This window comes from Glandiceps talaboti, chromosome 4, assembly GCF_964340395.1.
Source record: "Glandiceps talaboti chromosome 4, keGlaTala1.1, whole genome shotgun sequence".
Classification (NCBI taxonomy): domain Eukaryota; kingdom Metazoa; phylum Hemichordata; class Enteropneusta; family Spengelidae; genus Glandiceps; species Glandiceps talaboti.
The window spans coordinates 17,158,052-17,184,403 of record NC_135552.1 but is presented as its reverse complement, the minus strand read 5'-3'; the positions used below and the strand labels follow the sequence as shown (position 1 = coordinate 17,184,403).

At 34.8% G+C, this 26,352-nt stretch overlaps 1 protein-coding gene across 2 annotated transcripts; it reads left to right on the top strand.

Annotated features, from left to right (window-relative positions):
* Nucleotides 1-1,335: 1,335 nt before the first annotated feature.
* Nucleotides 1,336-26,055, top strand: LOC144433733 (transmembrane ascorbate-dependent reductase CYB561-like). Of its 2 annotated transcripts, XM_078122092.1 has the most exons (6): nt 1,336-1,459; nt 15,399-15,609; nt 16,785-16,987; nt 17,779-17,933; nt 20,391-20,576; nt 23,346-23,486. In XM_078122092.1, exons 2-5 carry the CDS (start codon nt 15,432-15,434, stop codon nt 20,554-20,556), a joined length of 702 nt encoding a protein of 233 aa, XP_077978218.1. In that variant the 5' UTR covers nt 1,336-1,459; nt 15,399-15,431; the 3' UTR covers nt 20,557-20,576; nt 23,346-23,486. The 2 variants fall into 2 exon arrangements, with proteins under 2 accessions (XP_077978218.1, XP_077978217.1); XM_078122091.1 differs by lacking the exon at nt 20,391-20,576 and having other exon boundaries at nt 23,346-26,055.
* Nucleotides 26,056-26,352: the final 297 nt, after the last annotated feature.

The following is a 26,352-nucleotide window of genomic DNA, read 5'->3' as shown; positions in this document are numbered from 1 at the left end:
CAGACGACAGAATAAAAAATTGTAAACTCACCTCAGCCTTTAACTCGTTTTGCAATTATTCTTTCCACCGAGTACAGTACTGACTTTGAAACAGTTCTAGTTTGTGTCCTGATTCGTCCTATGTGGTGTATGTTGATATCATTCAATAGTTGAAATCTATCAGTTTTTTCCCTGAGTTTTTTCTCGTATTCATGATACAAAAAATGTCACAGTCGTCTGCTGCAGCGTTGACGACAAACAGACAGTCTAGAATAAATGCCAGGATGTTGAATAGCGCCACCCGCGGCTATATGTCGCGCATTTATTGTGATCATCAATCCTGTGGTACTTTGTCAGCGAAGAGTGTGTGTGGATTTTAACAGAGCTGTATAGTCGGCCACAGGCCTGTCAACAGAGGTGTAGAGGCTACATTATTCATTACTGTATACATTGCTGTTGGTTCACTGCTGATACATTGATGTGTATTCAGGTATGTCACAGGTTCTAGCTGCCAAAGTTTTCTACGAGTGACAGTAACTGTGTGACGGTACATGACTGTATGCATGGATGTGTTCACCTGTACTACACACAGACATGTCACAGGCCTGAATTTATCATAATGTCATATATTTATACATGCACGTAAACTTTGCATTTCCAGGCTTCAGGTCCATACAAGTTACAAAATAAAAAAAATACACACACACACATTGTGACAACATAGTAAAGTCACATCAGCTTTAATAGTAGACGACTGAAATTACACCAATTCACTTTAAGATTGTAAGCGTCTCTCTTTGTTTGAATGCATTGATTGTAAATTTACCTATAAAGGATGTCAGAACTTCAGGTTCATCTGTTCTTATTAGTCTTGTGAACTTTAAATATCAAAATTGGTTCGGCTATGAGTTTTTTTTCTTTCATCGTCGTAGAATGAACATACTAAAAGAAAGTGATATTCATCCTCTATTTCACTTCTGTTATACATATATTTTACAACAGTATTAAACATTTCTGTATTCATAAACATGTAATAGGTCTCAGTGTTGCTACAGCTAATAGGTATAAAGGGTGTGTAATTTATTTTTTAAAAATAAAAAAATAAACCACAAATGGGTTATAGCAATAAACATATTATTATTATCCCCATTATTCATGTATTTATGGTATTTTCATTTACTTATGCATTGGTTTTCATTTATATTTATTTTCATTTATTTATTTATTTATTTATCTATTTATTTGGTTGTCGGCATGGGCTCCCTGTTGACCTTTGGGTCACAGCAACTTACATCGTGCGAGGGCGCTCTAAACATCGATTACATGACTAGTACATTTTTATAACAATCCGAATCAGTTGGCATATGGTTCATACCTATATGATATACCACCTTCTTTGATGACTTATGTAAGCGTGTTCACTTCTCCACTTTAACTAGCTTTCACATGACAAGATAACGAACTGCATACAGTGTTAGAGGTGAGTAGTATGAAACATGATAGCTGCTACTACGTTGGGTTATAAACGGTTATAGAACTTAGAAGGGCTAAGGTCAACATGGTCAATTGTAAAGTGTACACTGCATGTTTGAATATGTCGTTTATTTAACCTATTGTTGTAACACTATCAGGTATGCTATGCAAACATGACAATTGCAGCTAATGCTCGTAGAATTAAAAACCCAACATAGTTCATGTATTGCGTTTTATTTAAAAAGAATCCGTAAAAGGGTGTGATATTATCTAATCTTCAATGGTGTTCGTTGTAAACAAGAAGCGAGGCGAGGCAAAACGTGATTTATTGTGTACAGACAAACGATCATAGGAAATGGTCTCATCGTGTTAAAACCAACTTTTGTATCGATCATTATGTAGTAGATTGTGCTAAATTAAGACGTGTACATAGCATGTTCATGTGAATGCTTGCATATTATACCATTTTTGAAACAATGTATACTCATGGTGGTATCATATGTAAACATAATTCTATGTTAGGCCTAAACAAATAATTGGTTGGGTCCAGTTGCCTGACCCCACCTATCTTTTCACTGCCGACCCTAAACTTTTTTACGTATTCGAGGAAAAAAATAATAAAATCGCAAAAATTGTGAAGTCTCACGAGAAATAGTGGATGCGGAAACTGCCATCAACTTAAAAAGACAAGATAAAACTGACCATTTTGAAAACAATGGAAAACCTGAAGTAGACACACACACAGAAAACAAAAAATGTAATAAAATAAATTTAAAAAATCTACTTACCCCACCTATTCCAAAATTGAGTGTAACCAGAACCACACAATTTTTTTTATTAAGCCTTATTATATTTCTGTAAACTCATTGCTTTAATCATAGAATGTGTCAACGAGATACATCCGTGCGTGTGTGTGTGTGTGTGTGTGTGTGTGTGTGTGTGTGCATTTGATTATGAAAATGAAATATCCAGACTACCTAGTCACATTTTGTATGCAATGTTTCATCTGCCCAGTGATTTGACCTCATGTCGTACTTATGACCTTAAAATTAGAATAATTGTGATGATTAATATCTGTAACATTTCCCATGATCAGACACATATTAATATCATATATATAGTTTTGTCATTTCAATTGGTACATTTCTTTATGAATCTGAGAGTGATATGATTTGATACATGGTAATGTGACCAAAATGTTATTGAATATGATAATTTAATAAGAAGTTATTATTACTGATACAATGATTGTAATAATGTGTTAGAATTTTTATTATTGTAATAATAATGCTGGGTTTAAGCTTTCCTACTCCGTGCTCAAAGCGCTTTACAATTATTACCCCTGGCTAGGATCAGAACGGTACAACGGCCCTTTAGTCTTCCTCAACTCCCCGGGGAGCATACAATCCATTGCAGCCATTTAAGCGCATAGGATTAAAGCCTTCACAATACAACCTACATCCTACCAGGTCCCCAATTAAACAGCTGGGTTGACTGAGGCACAGTCGTGGTTCAAATCTTGCCCAAGGACTTTAGTCACTCAGAAACAAACAGCAGGCAGCGACGGGGCTCGAACCTGCAACCTTTAGATTCCAAGCCAGTCACGCTAACCATTCACCCATCATGTCTCCATTGTATGATTGAAATGTACATTGGTTGTGATCTGAATACATTGAAACTAACATAAAGATGGATGAATGGAATTTCACACTGGTCAATAATTTACAGTCTTCTGTACAAGTTATATCACGCTGTCAACATAACCTGTTGTTTCCACAATAGACAAATCTAACTTGTACCATCCACACCCAGGTTACATTGCAATGATATGAACTCAGAGTCACCTCACACAGGTATTTTAAACTATCTACCTATAAACTATTAGCTTAGTCCATATCTTGATGGCTTTAGTGGTTATTTTGATTTTGGAATGAACACTAATGTCTTTGCATTATTCCATTCAGGTCGTGTCTGAAAAAATTCGTCAGATTCTCACTAAGGTGCATGTAGTAGTACATTATAGGAACTACTGTGTGTTGTCTTGTCTAAATCGTGCACTTTGACATGACTAGTAAGGAGAGGTTTAATACTCATTTTAAATCAGTCACTGAGTGAAATAGCAAAATATGGGGAAATCAAAATTCAAAATTACCCCCATCCATGATTGCCTGGCTTCTAGGCTAGCACAGACATGAACCATGATGTATTTGTGGAAAGTCCAATTCCAATTTGTTCAAAACCAATTGTGTGTAGATTTAACATATCAAAAGTGATGTGATGGCAGGACATTTATTTCATCCTAAGGTATTATAACAATGCATGTACTGAAAACATGCTAGGTGATTTTGTTTTCCCTCCAAGTCATGTGCTGACATAAAAAATGATATTAGATTAGTTTTCTGTGAGTATTTATTGTAGGCTTATTTCAATGTACAAGGTGATGAGACTACTGTACCTGTAAATCAACTATAAATGTTTATTACAGTTGTCATATTTCTGTATCATTTAATTTTAAGTTGATAGTACAGGTGAAATGATTATGCAATCATTGATACGCATATTATGTTTTGAATTTTGGTATAAAAATTGAGATTTCAAAATTACTTGGTAGATGTACATACTTTAAGGAATACCTTATGGGGGGGGGGGGGGTTGTAGGTAGTGCAGGGCTAGATCTGGTCTTTTGTGTATCTTTCCAAGTTTTTGGAGGACAGAGATGGAAGGAGCAATGCCATTGTTAGAGAATTGTGTCCTGACTCGCTCTGTCTACAACATGCAGAACTAGGGATTTTCCATCAAATTTAAAGGCAGATATCAAAAATAGGAGAATAAACAGCATAACTAGCAGCAAATGAAATACAAAACAAATGTGAAGATATTGAAAAAATTAGAATTTTTTCGGAAAAATTAGCACATTAGGAATAAAAATGAAACTGAAACTACCCATGAGTCATACATGTATGACTACAACTATCTCAAAATCTGTTCAGAATATGTGATAATTTTGTCGATTATACACATACATGTACCATGACCATCGCTCATTAAAATATTAACACATACACTCAAGACTAGAGCAGGCCATTTTACCTAACATACTGAAAATGTCACCAAAATTACAACCAAATTATTTTCAAGAAGTTCCTCAGCACATATACCACTGTTCACATAGTTCATGTATATTCTTTTTGTCATATTGAATTTCACATGTCTACACTCAATATATATATATAACTACTATCTTTGTATGACAGATGTTTTGTGTATGTATTATGTAATCAAATTAATGCATATACAGTCAGCTTTTCTGTTTGATATAACCCCACACAGAAACCAACAAGAAACTGCATATGCCACACTTCAATAGAAAGATCATATGTTTTGCTATATTGTAATCTAAATGAAATAAACCATTTAAATGTATTGCAACTCCATGCAGACATTCTTGTGCCAATGTTTTTCCTAGTATCAAACACCTGACGAAGGCACTTAAAATGCCCTTTTCAGTGTTCATTTGATGTCTGTATGATGGCATGTGTAGTTCATTTTAATTAGACAAAATGTAGCAAGAAACTGTACTCATTCAATTTTGCTATCATGTCCAGTTTCTTATTGGTTTCTGTGTGGTTGTATCAAACAGAAAAGCTGAACGGTATTGTGAAATTCGCTGTAGTTTAGTATGTATTTTTAGTTAATACCAAGTCCAGTTTGTAGTTCGTTAGGCCAATTAATAATTGTTTTAAATTAAATTATACCCAGGACTATGATGTATACTCCAGGGTTTCTTATTCAGTTTGTTATTAGTAAATAGTCATCAAATGTGAGATGATGTAAGGTATGCAAATAATTTATTTACAGCAACAATAAATAAACAACAATTTGAATATGCAAGTCATTATGTTATCTCGGCTATATGTTTATTTACAGCACAGTCTGTGTTTACAGCAACTATGATGTCCTTCTTTGCATAGCGATTTTAATATGCATAATCAGTATGTTCCAGTAATTTGAATATGTAAATCAGTGGGGTACAGCTTATGAAACGTGATCAAACAAACTTGTGTAAGAGTCTGAGACCTTGGTTAAGGTTTGTTGTTGTGTTAAATAACAGGAATACTGTGCAGGTATTAAATAAGCTGGCTTGCAAAACAGTCAGATATGTTACATGTACTAGTATTTACTGAATTCTGTTAATACACAGATACATGTACATACATGTACATGTACCAGTCAAAGTTGCAACAAGTCAACACTGGATCACTGTATATTGATATGCAAAGCACTATTAAAGTTACCAAACACTGTATTTATACATTGTAGTACATTTATTCCACTGCTTAAAGGCACACCCTGGATTCTGGACTACAGTGTAGTCCTATATATGGTCTCAAAAGAGGTTTGTGTTTGTTTTAAAATCATTTTCATTTTATGTTGACAAATTTTGTCAGTTAATAACCGTGACTTAATGTCAGAGAATGTACATGTCTACACCATTTATTGAACCTTGAACTATATTTTGAGATGAAGTTGAAACTAAGATGAAAACGTACTTTAATGTCCTTTTGGAAGCCATTTTGTTGTGTCATCATTCACTCACTAAGTTCTCCAGGTGTAACAAAACACTATCAATCACATTTTACATCTGTTTTCAGAACTAGATTCTATTTAGCATAACAGCTATAAAGTGTCACCTACATAGTAACCTCTGATATTCTTCATGTCTCCATGTATATTTATGACACCGTGATATTGTTTTTGCTATGTGTGGCTAGGCATAATAGAAGGCAGGTTGCTGTGAGGTACATGTAGAGGGTGGGAAAGGGTAGAGAGAGAGAGAGAGAGAGAGAGAGAGAGAGAGAGAGAGAGAGAGAGAGAGAGAGAGAGAGAGAGAGAGAGAGAGAGAGAGAGAGAGAGAGAGAGAGAGAGAGAGAGAGAGAGAGAGAGAGAGAGAGGGAGAGGGAGAGGGAGAGAGAGAGAGAGAGAGAGGGGGGGGAGAGGGGGGGAGAGAGAGAGAGGGGGGAGAGAGAGAGAGAGAGAGGGGGGGGAAGAGAGAGAGAGAGAGAGAGAGAGAGGGGGGGGAGAGAGGGAGAGAGAGACAGAGAGAGGAGTCGCTCATAGTGTGGCTAAAAACGAAATGTCTTTATTTCCAACTATAATAAACTAATAGCTAGAGATTACAGGAAGTGAATAACAATTAATATTGGTATAAGTGCTATATGATAGTGTGATAAATATGTACAACATCTGTTTATGTAAAGTATTACTGATATTTATGAGAACATTGCCCTTTGATGTCTGCAACACTATATGAGTGGTACATGGGTGGTAAAATCTACCTGAGTAAGTTACATGTACTTTACTGAGGTAATCCTCAAAAATTATACAAATATGGGAAACTCATATGTAAATTTTTCCTGATATCTCCTTTCTGTTACCAGGTTCGCAAACTTTTAATAATAATAAAAACTCTGTGGGTGGAGCAGGTGTAAGAGACTGAGATACAAACATAAACTGTGTAAGAGTTTCTTCCGTAAACTGGTATTTTGACGTCTTCCCACAAGAATTGAGTATGTGTTTTACAGTTTGACATAGAGCCAAAGCTGTGGGGAGAACTGAAAGAAATAGGTTATGTAAGGGCATATATGGAGTGTAACCTTTAAACTTTGCTTATATTGATCGCCCCTCCCCCTGAATCTTATTTGTCGGTTTACAATGTCACAAAAAATAATAATAATGATATTAACACAACAACCATTATGAATTGTTAGTTTCCCACACTGAATTGAATTTTATAACACTAATGTTTTTTCCTCAGCTCAGAGGTACAGAACATGTATTTATATATAGCTGACACTATGCAAACTCTGCTAAAGCCTACAGGGTATACATGTACAGTTTGTGAAGACAGATTCCTGGATCAGATTTTAGAACACATGTACAATAGCTTACTTTCATTGTGTTTTTGTTTTTTAAATCACTGAGGGCAGTCATGATAGTGCAATGGTGAAGAATGGCTGCTTTATAATCTTCATTAGTAGAGTTCCTGACGACTGTGTTCCGATTTTACACTACGCTATCTTCACACATTACGTCGTCAATGCCGTTTTCTGAAATATCATTTTAACCCACAGAAAATTTCATTTGTCCTATTTTCTGAAGTCATGTTATCAGAAACAAACATTTTTAAAAATATTTTTGCCTATTAAAAGTACAATGTAGACTGTCACAATGCCATCTGTATTTTTCCATGGTAGTGAGGGACAATCAATGGATGAATAAAATTAGCCACATCAATTAAAGACCGGCTTTAGACACTAATACTGCTATAATGAGATCTATTCAATTGTTTTTAGACTATTTGTAATATTTGTCATTACTGAATAGAAATGACATTTGTTGATCGCCTAATTAGAGCTTGTAATCAAAGCCATCAATCTGAAGAGTTCAGTCTGTCCTAGAATCAAAATTTGAATTGTCAACAATTGTGTAATCTAAAGAGTTCATGCAGACCCATTTATTATGTCAGTAGGAATCAAAATTCGTACTGCAAGCAATTCTGTGATTTCATCCAGACCTATCAATATTATTCGAAATCAAAATTTGAATTGTGAACAATTCCATTCTTTCATCCAGTCCTACATGTAGCATGTCGTTGGGAATCAAAATTTGAATTATTAGCAGTTCTGTGATTTCATCCAGACCTATCATATTATTCGGAATCAAAATTTGAATTGTGAATTGTCAAAATTCCATTATTTCATCTAGTCCTACATATAGCATGTCTTTGGGAATCAAAATTTGAATTGTAAAATTCTGTGATCTTCAGTGTTAACACAGACACCCAGTAAACGTCAGCATTTGTGAATACTGCAATTTGTTCTGTTTACTCAGACATATTACCATAATGATATCAAAATTCGTGACACTAAGCTAAAGGAGTCTTAGAGAAGTCACATGATCTGCTATCATTTACATAATAAATGTAAAGTCTATGTATGGCAGTGAGCTGAGTCACAATCTCAATCACCATACACGTAAGATATCTGGGTACATTGTAGGTGTACATAGGATTACTACTATAGCCAAGGCAGTAGATATAGCTGCTAATCTGTATCATCATACCACTGAAGGTGAGCTAACTGTTGTATTTCTTCTTTTCAGTATGTGTTTCTGTGTTTATCTAAATGAATAGGTGACAAAGTCAAGAAAGAGAGGCTGCCTTTGTAAAACGATAACCTTTGTATAGTATCATCTCGTCTCTGTGTCTACTTCATCAGGGACTGTTTTTTCAATGTCGCTCATCTTCGTGCATTTCAAGGACTCGCATAGTAAAAGCATTTCAGGCACAGATATAGTGCATGTATGAATTCGCTTCAATCACACACAGACACAGAATCAGAGAATTTGATTTTCATCAATCATCAAAGATATTTGATGTTTGGTTTGACATATATGGAATTGACAGTTATTTATAGCATCAATAATTCGTATCTTTAGAATGAAACAAAATTGTTTAAAAAATGATATGAAATGAAGCCATCTGTTCTAATTTCAATAATATAGAATTATCAAGTGTCCAATTTCATGCCTTGGTTGACATTTATTAATGATTGCATTTTTGTAAAAGATTATCAGATTACCATGGAAACCAAGTGAGTTAAAGCGTATTTGTTCTAGAATAGTATGAAAATCTGCAAACCAAATTTTGATTTACAGGGTAAATGGTGTGGCATTTGATTTGTATGTATGTTACAGGTACATTATTTCATTCAGTTGACATTATTTGTGAAGGGTAGTAAACAAGGGGACAAATCTATCTACATCCCACTCTTTATATACTTTCCCTAGATATTTGCCCCTTTTCCTTATGAAAATTATTGCAAAATATAATCCTATTCCCAGATATTGTCGTGGTCTCCCAAAAACTATCCTTTCTCCCCACCTTCATGTATTTTGCTGACATTTTGGTTATCCAACTGAAATAATGATTACACGTCTATTCTTTGTCTCTACGATATCAGTTTTCCCGCCATAATTTGTGCGTAATGTTTTGAGAAGTGTACAAATTTTATCAAATTCTCCTTTTTGTATTGAGTTACTAAACCCTGGGAACAAACACTGACTGAGTTCAAACTACCTAGATGTAGATGAAATACTGCATACAGGTACGGTATATATGTGTGTGCAAGTGAAGCCATCAGTATTGCTTACAATTGACATTTAATATATAGCACAGCAATAAAGCTACCCAGCCAATGCAGATCTATCTTGTAATGTAGATTGACAATAAAAACGTGCCCACAGAGAAAAGAAAATGGTCATTTAAATTGGGATTATTCTATGAACTATGACATATGTCGGAGAGTAAGACTATTATAGAAGCCAGCACATTGAGACTACATGTAAGTACATGTAATGATATACAACACTCCAGGTGATTACACATATATATGCTCTATTGACAGGCCCTACATTATTTCAACATCATTTCTGTTGACAGAAAAGAAATAGCTAAAATATATCTGCAGCCATAGGCTTTTTATTCATTAAGAATTGTGTTAAAAGTTATTCAGGAAATGACATGAATTTTACTAAATTTGCCACATCCTGTTACAATATTAGCACTTAAACCATACATTGATCTTAAAAATTTGACTGATTTATTTTCAAATAATCAATTTCCAGCAATGTGTCAAATACCATAGTGTCAAATACAAATGTAAATGTACACACTGTATGAAATATCTAATTTGACTAGGTGTAATATTTCTCATCTAGCCTCCACCCTTTTATATGTACAGTCGAGTTGACTACATGTACATGTAGGTGTAATATTTCTCATCGAGCCTCCACCCTTTTACATTGTACAGTTGAGTTGACTAGGTGTATAATTATTTTCTCATCTAGCCTCCATCCTTTTGTATGTACATTCAAGTTGACTAGATGTATTATTTCTCATCTAGTCTCTACCCTTTTTCTATGTACAGTCAAGTTGACTAGATGTATTATTTCTCATCTAGCCTCCACTCTTTTTCTATGTACAGTCAATCTGCATCAGACTCCTGTCTAGTTGTAGTTTGTGTATATTTACAATCAATGTCTCATGTCACTTGTATAAGTAATAATGATGATGATTTCTTTTTTAAAATGTCACTGAAAATCATACATGTAGTCTGTACAGTACATGTACATGCATTTTTTATTTTATTTATTTCTTGAATAATCTTTTATATACAGACTAGATACATTACCTGTAACATATTTGTAGACGAGTATTGCCAGCTGGTAATTCCATCTAATTTGAGGGCTGACATATATTGGATAGTATTAGAGTAAACATCTCATTTGATTTGGAATCCACATTAATACAGGTAGACTCAACCCTTTGTATGTGCAGTCCTGGGTACAGTCTAATCTCTCATTGAGTCATACCTCTCATAGCATATGTAACAATGATGACCAATTCTTTTTAAAAAAAAGATCACTCTGAAAATAACAGTCTGTAATGTCTACATATATATATGTATAGATATGTGGAAACAGTGTAAAAAGTTACACACATGATTTTTTTTTCAAAATGTTACTCTAGAAATCATAGTCAATGTACATTTACATTTGTACATGTAATATGTATTACCCTGTGCAATAGCAATTCGTGAAATATCTAACATGTACAAATACATCTATCATTTGTATCATACACTTCATAAACAATAACAAAGACAACTTCTTTTCAAAAATGTCCCACAGAAAATAATGATAATAATGTAATATGTGTACACATCACCTAGTGAGATAGTAATACATTGTATAATTTACAATGTCTCTGGGTGTTCTGATAGAGATATACACATACTGTGTTCCCTTTAGGCTTTATTTTGTGTACTAGATACAAAAGCTACACTGTATTATCTACTTTCCAAATTAAATGTTGTATCGTCTCGTCTTGTGCAACTTATTACAAAAATTAATACTAATCAATCAAATGTATAGCAAAAGGAAATGTATTTATAGATTTAGAGATGTAAAAATATATGTACAGAAATTTCACTTTGATTCAGTTGTGCAAGTAATGAATGTCTTCTTTTGTCGACTGAAAGTCATATAAATAGTATGTGAGGCTAGTGAATATTCTACAAAGATTATAAGTCACAAATTGAATATTAACAGAGTCATGTTATTTAATGTAATTTAATATTGACCTAAGGTACCAAAAAATTGTCTTTGTAACTAGTATTAGATTCTAAAAAAGGTGAACAATTATGGCGTCATGTATGCCTTCATTTTCCATACCTATATGTTTATATGGTACAGTGTAGCTCTTTGCAAACGACTCATTGTACAAACAAAATGTATATTTACAACTGCATTGCTTATAAGCAGTTACCTACATGTATTGTACCTCATCCTGTCTCGCTTAGACTATTGTAATGCTCTTCTCTCTGGTTGTCCTAAACACCTCACTGACAGACTACAGCATGTACAAAATGCTGCAGCTCGGCTTGTCTGCAAAGCTAAAAAGTTCGATCATGTACAACCTCTTCTTAGAAAACTTCATTGGCTGCCTATCACTTCACGTATTCAATACAAAATTTCATCCATTTGTTTCAAGTCAGTTGTAGGTATTGGCCCACAATATCTCACGGATCTTCTACATCAATACATTCCTCGAAGACCACTTCGCTCGTCTTCTGATTCTCGTCTTCTCTGTGTTCCAAGGGTGTCAACCAAAACATTTTGTGAAAGATCCTTCTCTTACATTGGCCCTACTTCATGGAACCACCTCCCTTTTGATCTTCGCCATTCCAAATCTTTGTCAACCTTCAGACATTCTCTCAAAACTCACCTATTCAACTGCTAATAACTGTTTTTCTTTCTCATTTTATTTAATACACATTACCTTGAATTCACATTTCCATTAACTATTTCTGTATCCACTCTTGCTCTGCGCTTCGAGCTCTTCAGAGATGAGGCGCATTACAAATCATCTTATTATTATTATTATTATTGATAATTTCATAATTTATGCCATCCACAAAACACCTGAGAAAAAATACTGTATTTGAGTGCTTTAACACATACATATGTAGAATTCTTGATAATTATTCTGTTTTGATCAACTTGTAGTGTTGTGTTTATTACCTGCATACTTCAGACTTTTGTCATCAGATAGACCCATGTAGAACACATGCCCTTGCGGACTCATGAGCTTAGCAAGGGAGAAAGCATTAGTTCAGCTTAGTTGACAAAGACTGAAGTATGCAGGCAAAATTTCAGGCAACAAATTTCAAGTTTGTGTTTGAATCCAAAATTTAAGCTAACATATTGAGTTACCAATACAGATGAATTTTCATTTGAACTTGTAATGTTTTAAAGGCTAGATTAGGATTAAAATTTTACAATTAACAATGGTTTTCTAGAGAGCTTCTCAAAAAGCTAGTCCAGAACAAAAGAGTGATCGAATGTAATCTGAATGGTTCTACAGATATCATAGTAGTATTCCAAAACTGCCCAACTCGAACATTGGGATTTAAGAGTGATGTCATCATCATGTACGTGTAGATACAGTATAGTTTAATATCTAATCAGTCGATAACAGTCAATAACACTACAAAGTGTACAAAACTTAGAAGTCTGGTGTTTACACTACAACAAAACTTAGCAGTCTGGTGCCAAGACTACAACAAAACTTAGCAGTCTGGTGTCTAGACTACAACAAAACTTAGCAGTCTGGTGTCTAGACTACCACAAATCTTACCAGTCTGGTGTCTAGACTACAACAAAACTTAGCAGTCTGGTGTCTATACAACAAGAAATCTTAGCAGTCTGGTGTCTAGACTACAACAAAACTTAGCAGTCTGGTGTCTATACAACAACAAATCTTAGCAGTCTGGTGTCTAGACTACAACAAAACTTACAATGTAGCAGTCTGGTGTCTAGACTACAACAAAACTTAGCAGTCTGGTGTCTAGACTACAACAAAACTTAGTCTGGTGTCTAGACTACAACAAAACTTACAATGTAACAGTCTGGTGTCTAGACTACAACAAAACTTAGCAGTCTGGTGTCTAGACTACAACAAAACTTAGCAGTCTGGTGTCTAGACTACAACAAAACTTACAATGTAGCAGTCTGATGTCTAGACTACAACAAAACTTAGCAGTCTGGTGTCTAGACTACTTACAATGTAGCAGTCTAGTATGTCTAGACTATTAAATGATCAAAAGAAAGTAGTCACAGTGCAATGGGAATGTTTATTGTATGTTTTATCGTTTCAATAACATGATGATTATGAATTTTATTACATGTGATAATTTTCAGCTGTGTACATAGTACATGTACAGTCCAGTATGATTAATTTATACCTGGACGTCATAATTTTACAAAGTACAGTTTGTAGCTGCTCCACCTCAGACTCTTACTGAGACATATGTGGATCCTCCCAAAGGGCGATGCTTCACCAGGTTTGTATGACATGAAAGCCTGAGATATTGAAGAGTTAGGAAGGCTTTTTTGTCACACATGGATGACATGTAAATACAGACATGTACATGTAGATATTGATACAATTATAACCACAATCGTGTACACCAATATATAATTCATCACTCATAACAAATGCTTGCATACCAGCATATTCAGTTTTACATGATGATCTTGCTTCATATGCAAATTTGTCTTTAATTTTGTTATTGTCATCCTTTTTAAAGGGTACACTTATAGTTTACATGCATGTATACCGATAAAAGCCTATTTTCAAAAAATTGAAATAATACTCCAAGACAATGTAAACAAGGATGTACATAACTAGTGTAAATAATAATATGTTGTGAACATAGAGTTGTAGAATATACAATGTACAACTACATGGAAGTTATCACTAATTTGATAATCATAGAATTTGTAGAGATTTTGAAATAAGACCTCAACAATGTATTCATAACTAATTCATGAGATCATTGACGACTAGATGGTATGGAATTACAAAATATTAAACGAAGATAAGAAATAAATTACTTGGATATCTGGCTGTTCTGTTCAGTAGTACACAAATAAGTGCCTTCTAGTAAAGCACGGATTTGTAAAGTTAATATCAATGAAAAAAGGACTTATTGATATCACTGATGTAGGAATTGCGTTAAAACATCCAATCACTTGAGGTTCCATAGAAAATTTAACTAATATGTTGCACCTGCATTATATTCCTTGTTTGCAGAGTTTATACTTACGATTCAGCTCTTGGTATGAGAAATAAATAAATTAATAAACTTTGTCCAGAAAGCATAATTTGTCCAGTTTACAAGTAAGTCTCACGTTGGACAAGAAAGCATTCTCTTTGGAAAGGCAAATCAGTTGCATGTTTAATATTTGTTTTGAAATGTAATAATTTCACTAATTATGACATATGTACCAGAGATTGTTTGCACTGGTGCCCGCCCATACTAGACATACATGTAAGTGGCATTTGCACTACAGCACAATACTGAAAACATTACTACATACTTGTATGCAAATTATATGCAAATGAGGGTGCACTCATTATTTGTACACTAAAGCCTATGATCGCGTAGTAATAGTATAATTTTGATGGAAATTTTCTCTTTCAGATAAACATATGTAATAACAGAACCCAACGCCGTGTGAGTGCCAGTGTGGGTACTAAGGACTATTGGTACTCATGCTTGCAGTCTGCTGCACTGTCACTTGCTACACTCATGAAAGTATGGCCACAGAGAACACTGCAAACAAATACCCCAAGTACATGTACATCACACTTGTTCTCATGGCTCATGGGTTTCTGTGATATTGTTGCAAGCCAGAGCATAAATTCCACTAATAAACACAACTAAGATAATAATAATGTAATGTGTCTTTGACAGTGCCATCATGCCTGCCATTTGTTGTGACAATGACTAATAATGATATTTGGTTTTGTTTTTCTTCAGATTTCTTGGTAGTTTTGTGAATTTGAAATCAAGATGATTTTCTTCCAACTATTGGTACTAAGTTCTCAATTGGTTGGATTGGTGGGTATATCCTTGATAGGTGTATGGATGGGAAAGTATTTAGGTGGCTTTGCATGGGATGGTAGCAAACAACAATTCAATCTACATCCACTGCTGATGACAATTGGACTCATATTTCTCTATGGTGAAGGTAAGTTAAACAAGGATGCTCATTGCTATCATGTCTTGACACTATTTGTATTAGTCATGACAAAGAGGCTGTGGTAAATATAATGTAATTGAAGGAGGTTTTCCCATAAATCCTTGCAGGAAATCTCAAAAATTGCTGAACACATGTCAAGTGCAGTCGAACTTCTTTACAAGATTTCAAAAGTTGAGTAAGTCACTGAGGTGTTATTTATGTTGATAGCAGTACTCTACAAGTGTACTAAAGACAGAAATAAGTCTGACTGGACTTTTCCTTTAAGTTGATAGCAATAATAAATACTAGTGTACAACAGACAAAAATAAGTCTGACTGGACTTTTCCTTTAAGTTGATAGCAATACTCAATACAAGTGTACTAAAGGCAGAAGTAAGTCTGACTGGACTCTTTCCTTCAAACATACTCTCACTGTCTCAGTCATCTCAGATTTATCAAAGAATTCAATCTGCAAGTTTTTCCCAGTTCAATAATTTTAAGGCTATTGAAATTATTCTTCACACTCCATTTATACTTTATAAATCGAATTTCTATTCAGATTTCCACAAATAATTAAGAGTCCTCTTATTATGCCTCCAATGAACTAACTACATTTGTACTTAGTATAATTTGTCTTAAAAATTGTGAGATAGTCAAGTGCAGGGATCCAAGTTATTGCAAAATCTCAGAAATAAGACCAATTGTACTAGCAATAAATATGCTAATGTGTGTTTATTGAAGTTATGTATCACACATACACGTACTCACAAAAGTGCCTTTTGCAAGTCTAATTTCTTCTTTAAGAAAACTTCATATAACTTTTGGATTCTCATAGTATTGTCCATTGGACTGACCCAGGCAGACATCAAGAAGTGTGATTTAATCTCCCCACTTTCACCCCCAGCCAATAGTACTCCAATTAGTATCTCACTCCGTTGACTATATCATGGTGTGCCACCCTCAACTGTCTTGATCTCTCCTGAAATGGGTTGACCAAATGTTAGGGAACTCTGATACAGCATTGTAGCTTACAGACTACTGACTCAGCTAATTGAGATATTTCCATTTGTGGGACTAGTCTGACCAGTATTTTGTATGATTTGTTTCAACTATCATTTCATACTGAGTGTTACATTGTATGTGATTTGTTTCAACTCATTCTGAGTTTGATGTGATTTGTTTCAGCCATCATTTCATACCGAGTGTTCAGGAATTCAAAGAAAGTCTACATCAAGTGTTTGCATGGTTTTCTCCATATGCTGGCTTTTGTATGTGCCATAGTTGGTCTGAAAGCTGTCTTTGACAACCATAATTTTGAAAATCTCAGTAACATGTACAGTTTACATAGCTGGATTGGATTAAGCACAGTCATACTGTTTGGACTACAGGTAAGAGTTTCTCTGAGCACTAACATCCTGGACATTCATATCCCTTGGAAATCAGGTGGTGTGGGCCATGTTGCAAAGCATGCTGGGACAAAATATATCATTCCAGCTCATGCAGTCGTCATGTAATCATATCTAGTTAATGCTCATTTGATGGTGTTGACAGCGATATTCATGTGTCATATTTTGTTGGTTGTTTACTTGGACCATCGACTGACAAGCACTTGTCAGCAATAAAGTCTGTACATGTATATGCAAAAAATTGGTATTGACAAGTTGCTGTCTAAACTGCCACTGTCAGACATACTGAATGTACAAGGCATAGGCAGGGGAATGGTAATGTGGGCTTTCTTGATGATCAAACTGTTAGAACATCTTGTAATTACAAAATTAAACATCATTTTTTTAAAAGAGCAAATGATCTTTGCTGTGGTACGAAAGCACCCTGTAGAAACAGTCAAACTAATTGCAGTCAATTTTCTTGCATACGTAAAATTGTATGTGGTGGTTATAAGGGCACTGTTTATCACATTAAATCAGCTGATCAAAGCCTATCAGCCTTGATCTATCTATCAACACATTAATCTATCACTATAGATGTAGATCTATCAATCAACACATCAATCTATCACTATAGATGATGTAGATCTATCAATCAACAGATCAGAGATCAAGTTGTCATATTTGAAAACATCATCACATCTACCTTTAGTAATCATACAACATTTCCATAGAATTTGACAGTACTAGATTTGATTCATCCATCTTATATTTCTTTTGTTTTGTTTTTCCAGCTGTTAATTGGTTGTCTGTCATTCCTATTCCCCGGTCTCCCTCAGTCTCTGAGGTCCAGTTACCTACCAACACATGTATTCTTTGGAGTTTTCATCTTTTTTATGGCCGTGGCCACTGCTTTAATGGGCATCACAGAGAAGCTGTTGTTCTCACTGTAAGTACAATGTACATTGTATACCCTAAATGTCAGTCAGTATGATTAATAACTTCACAAATAAGGAAACTGTAGAATCAGTTTGTCATTTAGTACAGGCAATGATACCAGTACAGGTACTTTGGAGCTGAAGTAGACATGACAATTCTTACAGCTGTACATGAAATATTGTGATATAGGGTTATTGTCAGGTTATAGAAACTACTTCTGAGTACTTGCTTCTCTTCTACTAACACCACTCTGCAATCATCTAGTCACTGGTAATAAATAATGCATAGGCCCTAAAACAAAAATTGTGTGGTTCCGATAACGCTCAATTTTAGAATAGGTTGGGTAGGTAGATTTTAAAAAAAATAAAAAAACCATGTGTGATTGTCTAGTTCAGGTAGTTATGTTTTCCGTTGTTTTCCATATGGTCTCTGTATTATTTCCTCCCATCAGCCATTACAGATTGGAAGAACAATTTTATATTGTCTTTTTAAGTTGATGACAGTCTCCTCATCCACTCTTTCTCATGAGACTTCACAATTTTTCTTGGATACATAAGAAAAAGTTTAGGGTCGGTAGTGAATAACTATTTTAGGCCATATACCATGTAGTGTAGAAACTGAAGATAGTCTTTCTATTTAAAGCCACAGTAGCTGTACCTAATGGTACATGTTTGAGTTATTCAGCTGGTCAGGATGACTTCCTCAGACTGTTCTTCTTGCTAAAGTTTATTACTCAGTAGTTTTAGACATCTGTAAACAGACTACTGATATTATATGTTGTACCTTGTTTCTCTTTGTATAGGGATTTTATTTGTATACTGGATAACTAAATTTCAACACATACATTGTACTTAATACAGAATTGAGCAAGGGGGACATTGTTTTAGTGTTCATTTAGCAGTTCCAGAAAAACATCAGTAACTACAGGTACCGGTAGTAGGGAGTAAATTTAACAGTACATTGCAGTGTTTTTGCTAAGGTTGGGGAGCCCCTGTAACAGAAAGTGGGGATATAGTAAAACAGGGCGTAGTTTCCCATACGTTATACCATAATTTGGATTGGGAACCTTGGTAAAATGACAGGTGAACTCAGGTGGATTTTACCTGCTTTAATAATGCCCTTAACAAAAAACACTGCATTGTATCGCCAAAGGTTCAAACAGTTGACCGTAAAGTTTTCATTGAATGTTAACAGCAGGAAAAGCTTGTAGTTACAGCCACTTTATTGCTTTAATGTACGTGTATAGAGTGAGAGATGATGGTTAATGAACGGGAACCACTTTATGCGCATAAGGAGATCTTTCACCTTTGGAAGGCCCCTTATGAGTTAATGTCCATACTTTTATGCCATTTGATAATTACAGTAATTTCAAACGACTGTGGAACGCTTCAGCAAAACATTTGCGTGCTAACATTTTGCATCTTTAAATTAAATAAGACTGAAAGTATTCTTTATGTACAAAAATAATGACATCTTAGGTTCTGTAAAAAGCCAAAAGTTGCTGCAGTATACTTCTTCCAAACTCCCACGATGGTTGTGATTTTTGTTTAGGATTTACACTTTATCAATACCTTAAGTAACCACCATTATGTTATGACATTACAACTTCAACATCACATGACTTGCTGTAAGCCAATCATTGGAAGGGTAGCCATGGTAGTCTACATCACATGACTTATTCTTGGCCAATCAGTGGACAGCATGAAATTATTGCTAGTTAATCATGTTCAAATTCTAATCACCTGATCAACTACATTCATACCTGTAAGGAAATCTTAGTGTAGTATCTTGTGTCATTTCTCATTAATTAATTAATTAATTCATTTATTTTTCTGACATCCATGTGACATAGAAATTCTTTTCAGTGTCACAGTATGACAATTCTGGAAATGTTCAGCAAATTTATGGAAGTTCTGTATGATTCATCTTTGTAAATATGTACTTTGACAATAATCAACATCTTGGGGAGTTTTGTTCAGTTCATTCTGTATCTAACATGATTCATAATCATTATCTTAGGGAGTTTGTTATAATGCTTGCTATCTTCTTTGCAATATGTCTGTTTTTTTCTGCCATCATAGCCATTGAAATTCTTACAAAGCATGGAAAGGTTATTATAATTGATGCATGTTACAAGCCACACATTGCTATGCATGTCACTTACTAACTCCTCAAATAGTATCTTGCTTGTTTCTACTTCCAGACAGTTTAAGTATCCAAGTTGGAGAGTTTGATGGACAACTTACGTCATTTGATTGAAAATGAGTCTTATTCATTAGTAGTCCTTGTAGCAAGTCCAAAGTAATACAAATTATTTAATCTACTGAAAGATTAAAAATGAACAACAACAGCCAAGAAATTAAATAAGAAACATTAAAAAAAAAAACATTGGTTATGTGTTACGATTTGAGTTTTAATGTCACTTATTCTGATCTGTATATTTCCAACTATTCTGTTTTCATTACAGCGACAATTATCCCCAGCTACCAACAGTGGCTTTAATTGCCAACTGTGCTGGTTTCTTCTTTGTTCTATTTGCTGCCATCATTGGTTTCCTTGTTCTACATCCCAACTACAAGCGTGATGCCATTGAAGACGCAGATGCTGAACATGAACCCATTATCATGAAATAAATTGATACTCTTCAACACATGTAATCTTAGCTTTTAATACATTTTAATCAAATGTTCCATAAATCATTGAAGTTTATGTCACCTCTACCCATAGTTCAGTCAGTCATAACTGTCCACTTCAACTCATTATCCCATCTGTCATAACTAATTACCCAACATGCACTTCAACCCACCCATTACCCAACATGCACTTCAACCCACCCATTACCCAACATGCACTTCAACCCACCCATTACCCAACATGTACTTCAACCCACCCACTTCATCCCCTCTAGCTGTCTTCAAGCCATCATCCTATCTGTCAAAACTATTTACCCCCTCATCCCACCCATTTCAAGTTTAACCCATCACGCCCTCTATCTCATCTTCTAGCCCACTTCATCCCACCCTCTTCAATCCATTTCACTGTCTTCAACACATTGTCCCATCTGTCAAGACTTTTTACCCCCCCCCCCCCCCCCCCCCCCCCCTTATCACACTCATTTCAAATTCAACCAATCTAACTGTCTTCATCCCAGTGTCCAACATGTTACAAGTATCTACCCTGCAGGCTTCAACCCACCATCTTCAACACACCCACTTCAAACCATCCCATCCAATCTTCATCCCACCCTCTTCAACCCATCGTACCATGTATCTCATCTTCTACTACACTTCAATCCACCCACTTCAACCTATCAACCGCTCTTCAACCCATCCAATCTGTTTCACAGTATCTACCCCATGAGCTTCAACCCACCATCAACACACCCACTTCAACCAATCCCATCTTCATCCCCCACCTCTTCAACCCATCCTCCCATGTATCTCATCTTCTATCCCATTTCAACCCATCAACCTGTCTTCAACCCAGCATCCAACCTGCCATAAGTATCTACCCTGCTTCAACCCACCCACTTCAACCCACCAACTTCAACACACCCACTTCCATCCAGCAACTCATCTGCCACAAATATAGTATAACCACCCCATCATTTCATATATCAGAAACTACTTAATAGTATGCATGCAGTATGTCACCTGTATCTATATCAGTTATTTACAGTCGCAGTTATTAATATGTACTATACTAAATATAGGTATCCCCGGACGACAAACTCATTATAGTTAATAGCCTTGGTACTAGTGAAAATATAGTCATGACATTTCATACTTCACTAATTGCTACAAATTACAGCTACCTACAGTAGTATTTATGGTTTGAAAAGTATTCATTAATAATGTCAGTTTGGATGCAAATGGCTAGTAACACATGCAAATTATAAAGATTATCGTAGAGTTGAAGGGAAGGGAATCATTATAGCTACCAAATTGATAAAAAAATTCTAGACTCAGTATTCCTTGTAAAATCTAAAATAGAACCCTCATAGAGTCATACAGGTTCCCAGACCAACCAGGTTATTATTCATAGTATGCAGGTGTTAGGAAATACAGATGACTAATACTTCATTCATATTTTACATCTACATATCATGTCATGTCATTTCACATCTCTTAATATGTAGATGAATTTTGAGAATTTATAAATACATCTCTGAAGCATGGGTTCCACTGAGGCTCTAACGAATATGTGTTTTTAAGTTAAAAAAGATATTTTTTTTTTATAAATGCAATGGGTAGTTGAAGTCATTGACACAGTCAGTAGAGAAGTGTAGGCCCATCCTTCATTCTCTACATGTATGTGTCATTGGAAATTGACACACTGTCAAACTTGACACTTGTATACTGCCCTCTAGTGTCAATGTTACAGATTGTTTGGTTCACAGGCTATTTTACATGGATGTGATACAATGTGTGTGGCTGTATTACTGAGGGGATCACAGAGCAGGATCCAAAAAAGTACCAAGCAATATTGCAACTGTGTTAAGGTCCAAAGCCAAACACTCTTTATATGACAGTAGAACTGACTGTGTTAGTGTCTCTGTTGTGTCAGTGACATCAACTATACATATCTTGTCACTCTACAGAATATTCCTTACAGTTCAGTCATAGAATGTATTTGCACTGTGTCTAACTAATAACATCGTAGTAGGTTGTAGTATGTTTGTCATTTTCTAACAATTTAATGCTGATGTATTGGATACATGCATACATACATACATACATACATACATACATACATACATACATACATACATACATACATACATACATACATACATACATACATACATACATACACATACATACATACATGCATACAGACAGACACAGACAGACACACACACACACACATACATACATACATACATACATACATACATACATACATACATACACACACACACACATACATACATACATACATACATACATACATACATTCATTCATTCATTCATTCATTCATTCATACAAACATACACACACACATGTATTCACACTCTCTTACCTGGCCCCTAGCATGCACCAAATAATATGGCAATGCATGTACATAGTAAATTGTAATTGTTGAACTCAAAGCATGTTGATTTCTGTTAGCCAATTGTAACATGTTTGTATACCACTGCTTGCTATACACTAGCTGTGCTATAATGTTGCAATGAATACATATGCCACTCAAAATAAATTCCTCTATAATTTAGTGACAGGTCAGAGCACAGTATTACGTATTAATAACTCTATCTAGTCTCTCTCTTTATGCTTTGTCTAGGTGTTTGCATGCCTCTATTGTGAATCCAGTGTCAGGATGTTGTGTTACAGGAATATGTAATTATATATGATTGAACAGTACTGTGTGTGTATGTGTGTATTTGAGATGAAATGATGTTTTTCTGTGTTTGTATTTCAGTGACGAAAAGTACCATGACTTGCCTTTGACTGCTCTACTTGGAAATGCTGCCGGTGTATGTCTTGTGGTGTTTGCTATGTTGGTGACGTGGGTTGTCTTAAATAGTAGTTGGAAAAGACATGAACCTATAGTGAATGTGGAAGAAACAAATAGCTTACTTCAAGAAAAATAAGCACACAGAATACCAAAGAGTTACCCAGTCATTTGTGTTGTAAACCCAATCTGTGGCACCTTACAATGAATTTGTCCTGGTATTAAGCAGAGAAACATTGTACATTTATGAGAAATAGTGATGAATTGAAATGTACAACATATGATACAGTGGTTCGAATTTCCAGGGGGTATTTATTGTTGTTGTGTATATTACATAACTTAAGGACATTCAAATATGACCTTAGTCTGTCCTTATTATACAAACTTTATAAGATAAAAGAGAAAAGAGTTTGTAATCTTTGAACATGCTGTCTGTTTATTAATTGCATAATAAAGTTGAGGTGTCCTTGACAACTTGTCAACATCAGGAAAGCCAAATGCTAAAAATGTAACCACATATTTTTTGGACATTGTTTCGAAGTGAAAACTGCATATAATTAAGTTTAAACATTACCCCTAGACAGACTTAGTGTGGTGTCTATAGCTTAGGATACTCATAGTAGGAAACATAACTTGTCTTTTCAAGGACTTAAGTTTTGGATTTTATTCGTCAACAGTTATTCTTTGCAAAGATTGCATAAGTTAAGGTGCTTTAGTTACACTGTCAGTGATATGATTAATGAGGAAGTTAAGGGTGCCTTTATAGGATTACATAAATGATTCAGTTCTATAATGTATGTCAATATCATCCATAATTCCATCACTAATCCATGTAGTTGAAGTAGTTGCCATGACAATGATGCAATCTTGAAATATGTAAATGAGTAGTCACCATTTTATTGTTTTTTTGAAAGTGGTGTATATTTCATTTAAAAATCAATAGATAATATGTAGAGTAATAATAATTTGAGAAATAGACAGTTTGACCGTTAATTCAATCCAGAAGATTAGAACTTATAAGTATCTGGTAGAAAACCACCACCCACCTAAGTATACTGTAAGATACATTGGGTCATTCCACATCATATGTCTTCTCTCATGAGAGGGGAAGGCCAGTGCATGAGGGCCTGTTTGAGACCTTGGCAAATCTTACAGATGTAAACACCTCTGAGATAAAAGATACTACTTTCTACTAGCTTTCAGAAAACTTGTGTAGCTATAAATATGGTTTCTTTGGCTTTGGAAAAACTGAAAAGAGTTGAGTTCAGAATGAATTAGGTAGTGTAACTGCAACCTGGTTTTTAGCATTGCTTTGAACAGGTAGGAACAAACCTTAAAGTTATACAAGTGCAATAGATTGTCAAAGACCAAATGTCAAAAAAAAAAAGATTTCATTAAATCTCAGGTTTAAGTTATTAATATTGATTTCAGTATTAACAAACAGGGCAGATAAATTTCTCTTGTAGTCATTTGAAAATAGATGGTGCAGCTACATCATTATCATTTGAGAGTCGAAGGTGCAGCATAGTAATCGTATGAGAATAGAGGGCGCTGTGCAGTCATTAACAAGAACCATGAGTATCATCAACTAGAAGGAATTGAAAAATGAAATTAAGTTATTTGATTCTTCCACTCCATGACATGACTGTCCAACAAAATGAAATTTATTTTCAAACTAAGATTTCTATGTGAAAAGCACATATTGCAATGTACATATTGTCTTTACTACATATTTGTAATTTCCATGTTTTTATCAGGTCTATGAATTACTGTTATGTATGTTTTGTCTCATATGAATAACTTTGTAGACATCAGTTATGTATTCATATCTTATATTGGTGGCCGTATTGTCCAATACATTAGCTTGGCAAGTCAAAGTTCCATGCAAACAATGTGGGGTTACTCCGAGTGTCCATTTAGTATTAGTCATTGGAATTATAAATCCATAGTTGATGCAGTAATGACTGTAGACAGTATTCTAGCTTGCAGGCTTTATTATACCACTTCCATTCACATAGCATACATACACATAATTATGTGTACCACTTACTAAAACACTATGGATACCTCATACATTTGCATGCAGACTCTGACAAAAGTGACTATTTCCAGGGTAGCATTTGTTTCATAGTGAGATCTTGGACCGTGGACAACACTAGGAAACTATAGTATGACACAAGGGATAATCTAAATGCCTCTACCGCCAAAGCAACTGTATAAAGGGACAAAGGGGAATGTTAATGCGATGAGGGAGACAATGGTACCGTATCTGACCTGGCTAAATCTTGTGTTCAATACAATACCTAGACACAACTTTATTTCACCATGAGGTATTCCCTATTGATGTGTATGTAACATACATACATTGTATACCGTAGTTTTATTGGTGGTAGACAACATGTGTAGTACTGGATATTTAAATTTTTCGGTAATACAATGTAGATGCTACTACAGCACTATAGCGGTGCTACAGTACCACATACTAGTTTAAAGTAAGCATACTTTTATTATGCATTCATGTAGTGAGTAAACGATTTGAGAATATGTAGATAATAAGAATTATAGATCTGAAAATAGTCAAGAAAATAATGTGATGAAGTTCTGATATAGCATTCCTTGAGGGCTTTTAAAACATATCAATGTGATCTCTTATATATTGTTTAATGGTGGTGATGATGATGATGGTGGTGGTGGTGGTGGTGGTGGTGATGATGATGATGATGATGATGATGATGATGATGATGATGATGATGATGATGATGATGATGATGATGGCGGTGATTGATGATGATGAGGAGGAGGAGGAGGAGGAGGAGGAGGAGGAGAAGGAGAAGGAAGGTGTGGACAAGGATGAGGAGGGTAAAAAAGAACATGTCAGATTTGAATGAAGTCTAAATATGATTATTTTGTTATTATTTATTCAATTTGTACATTTGAGGCTAGGATTTAAAAAGCCCACATTAATTATATGTAA

Coding starts and splice junctions, on each gene's coding strand:
- LOC144433733 (XM_078122091.1), top strand. CDS start 15,432: ATGATTTTCTTCCAACTATTGGTACTAAGTTCTCAATTGGTTGGATTG. Junction 15,610..16,784: donor CATATTTCTCTATGGTGAAG/GTAAGTTAAACA, acceptor GATTTGTTTCAG/CCATCATTTCATACCGAGTG. Junction 16,988..17,778: donor TCATACTGTTTGGACTACAG/GTAAGAGTTTCT, acceptor TTGTTTTTCCAG/CTGTTAATTGGTTGTCTGTC.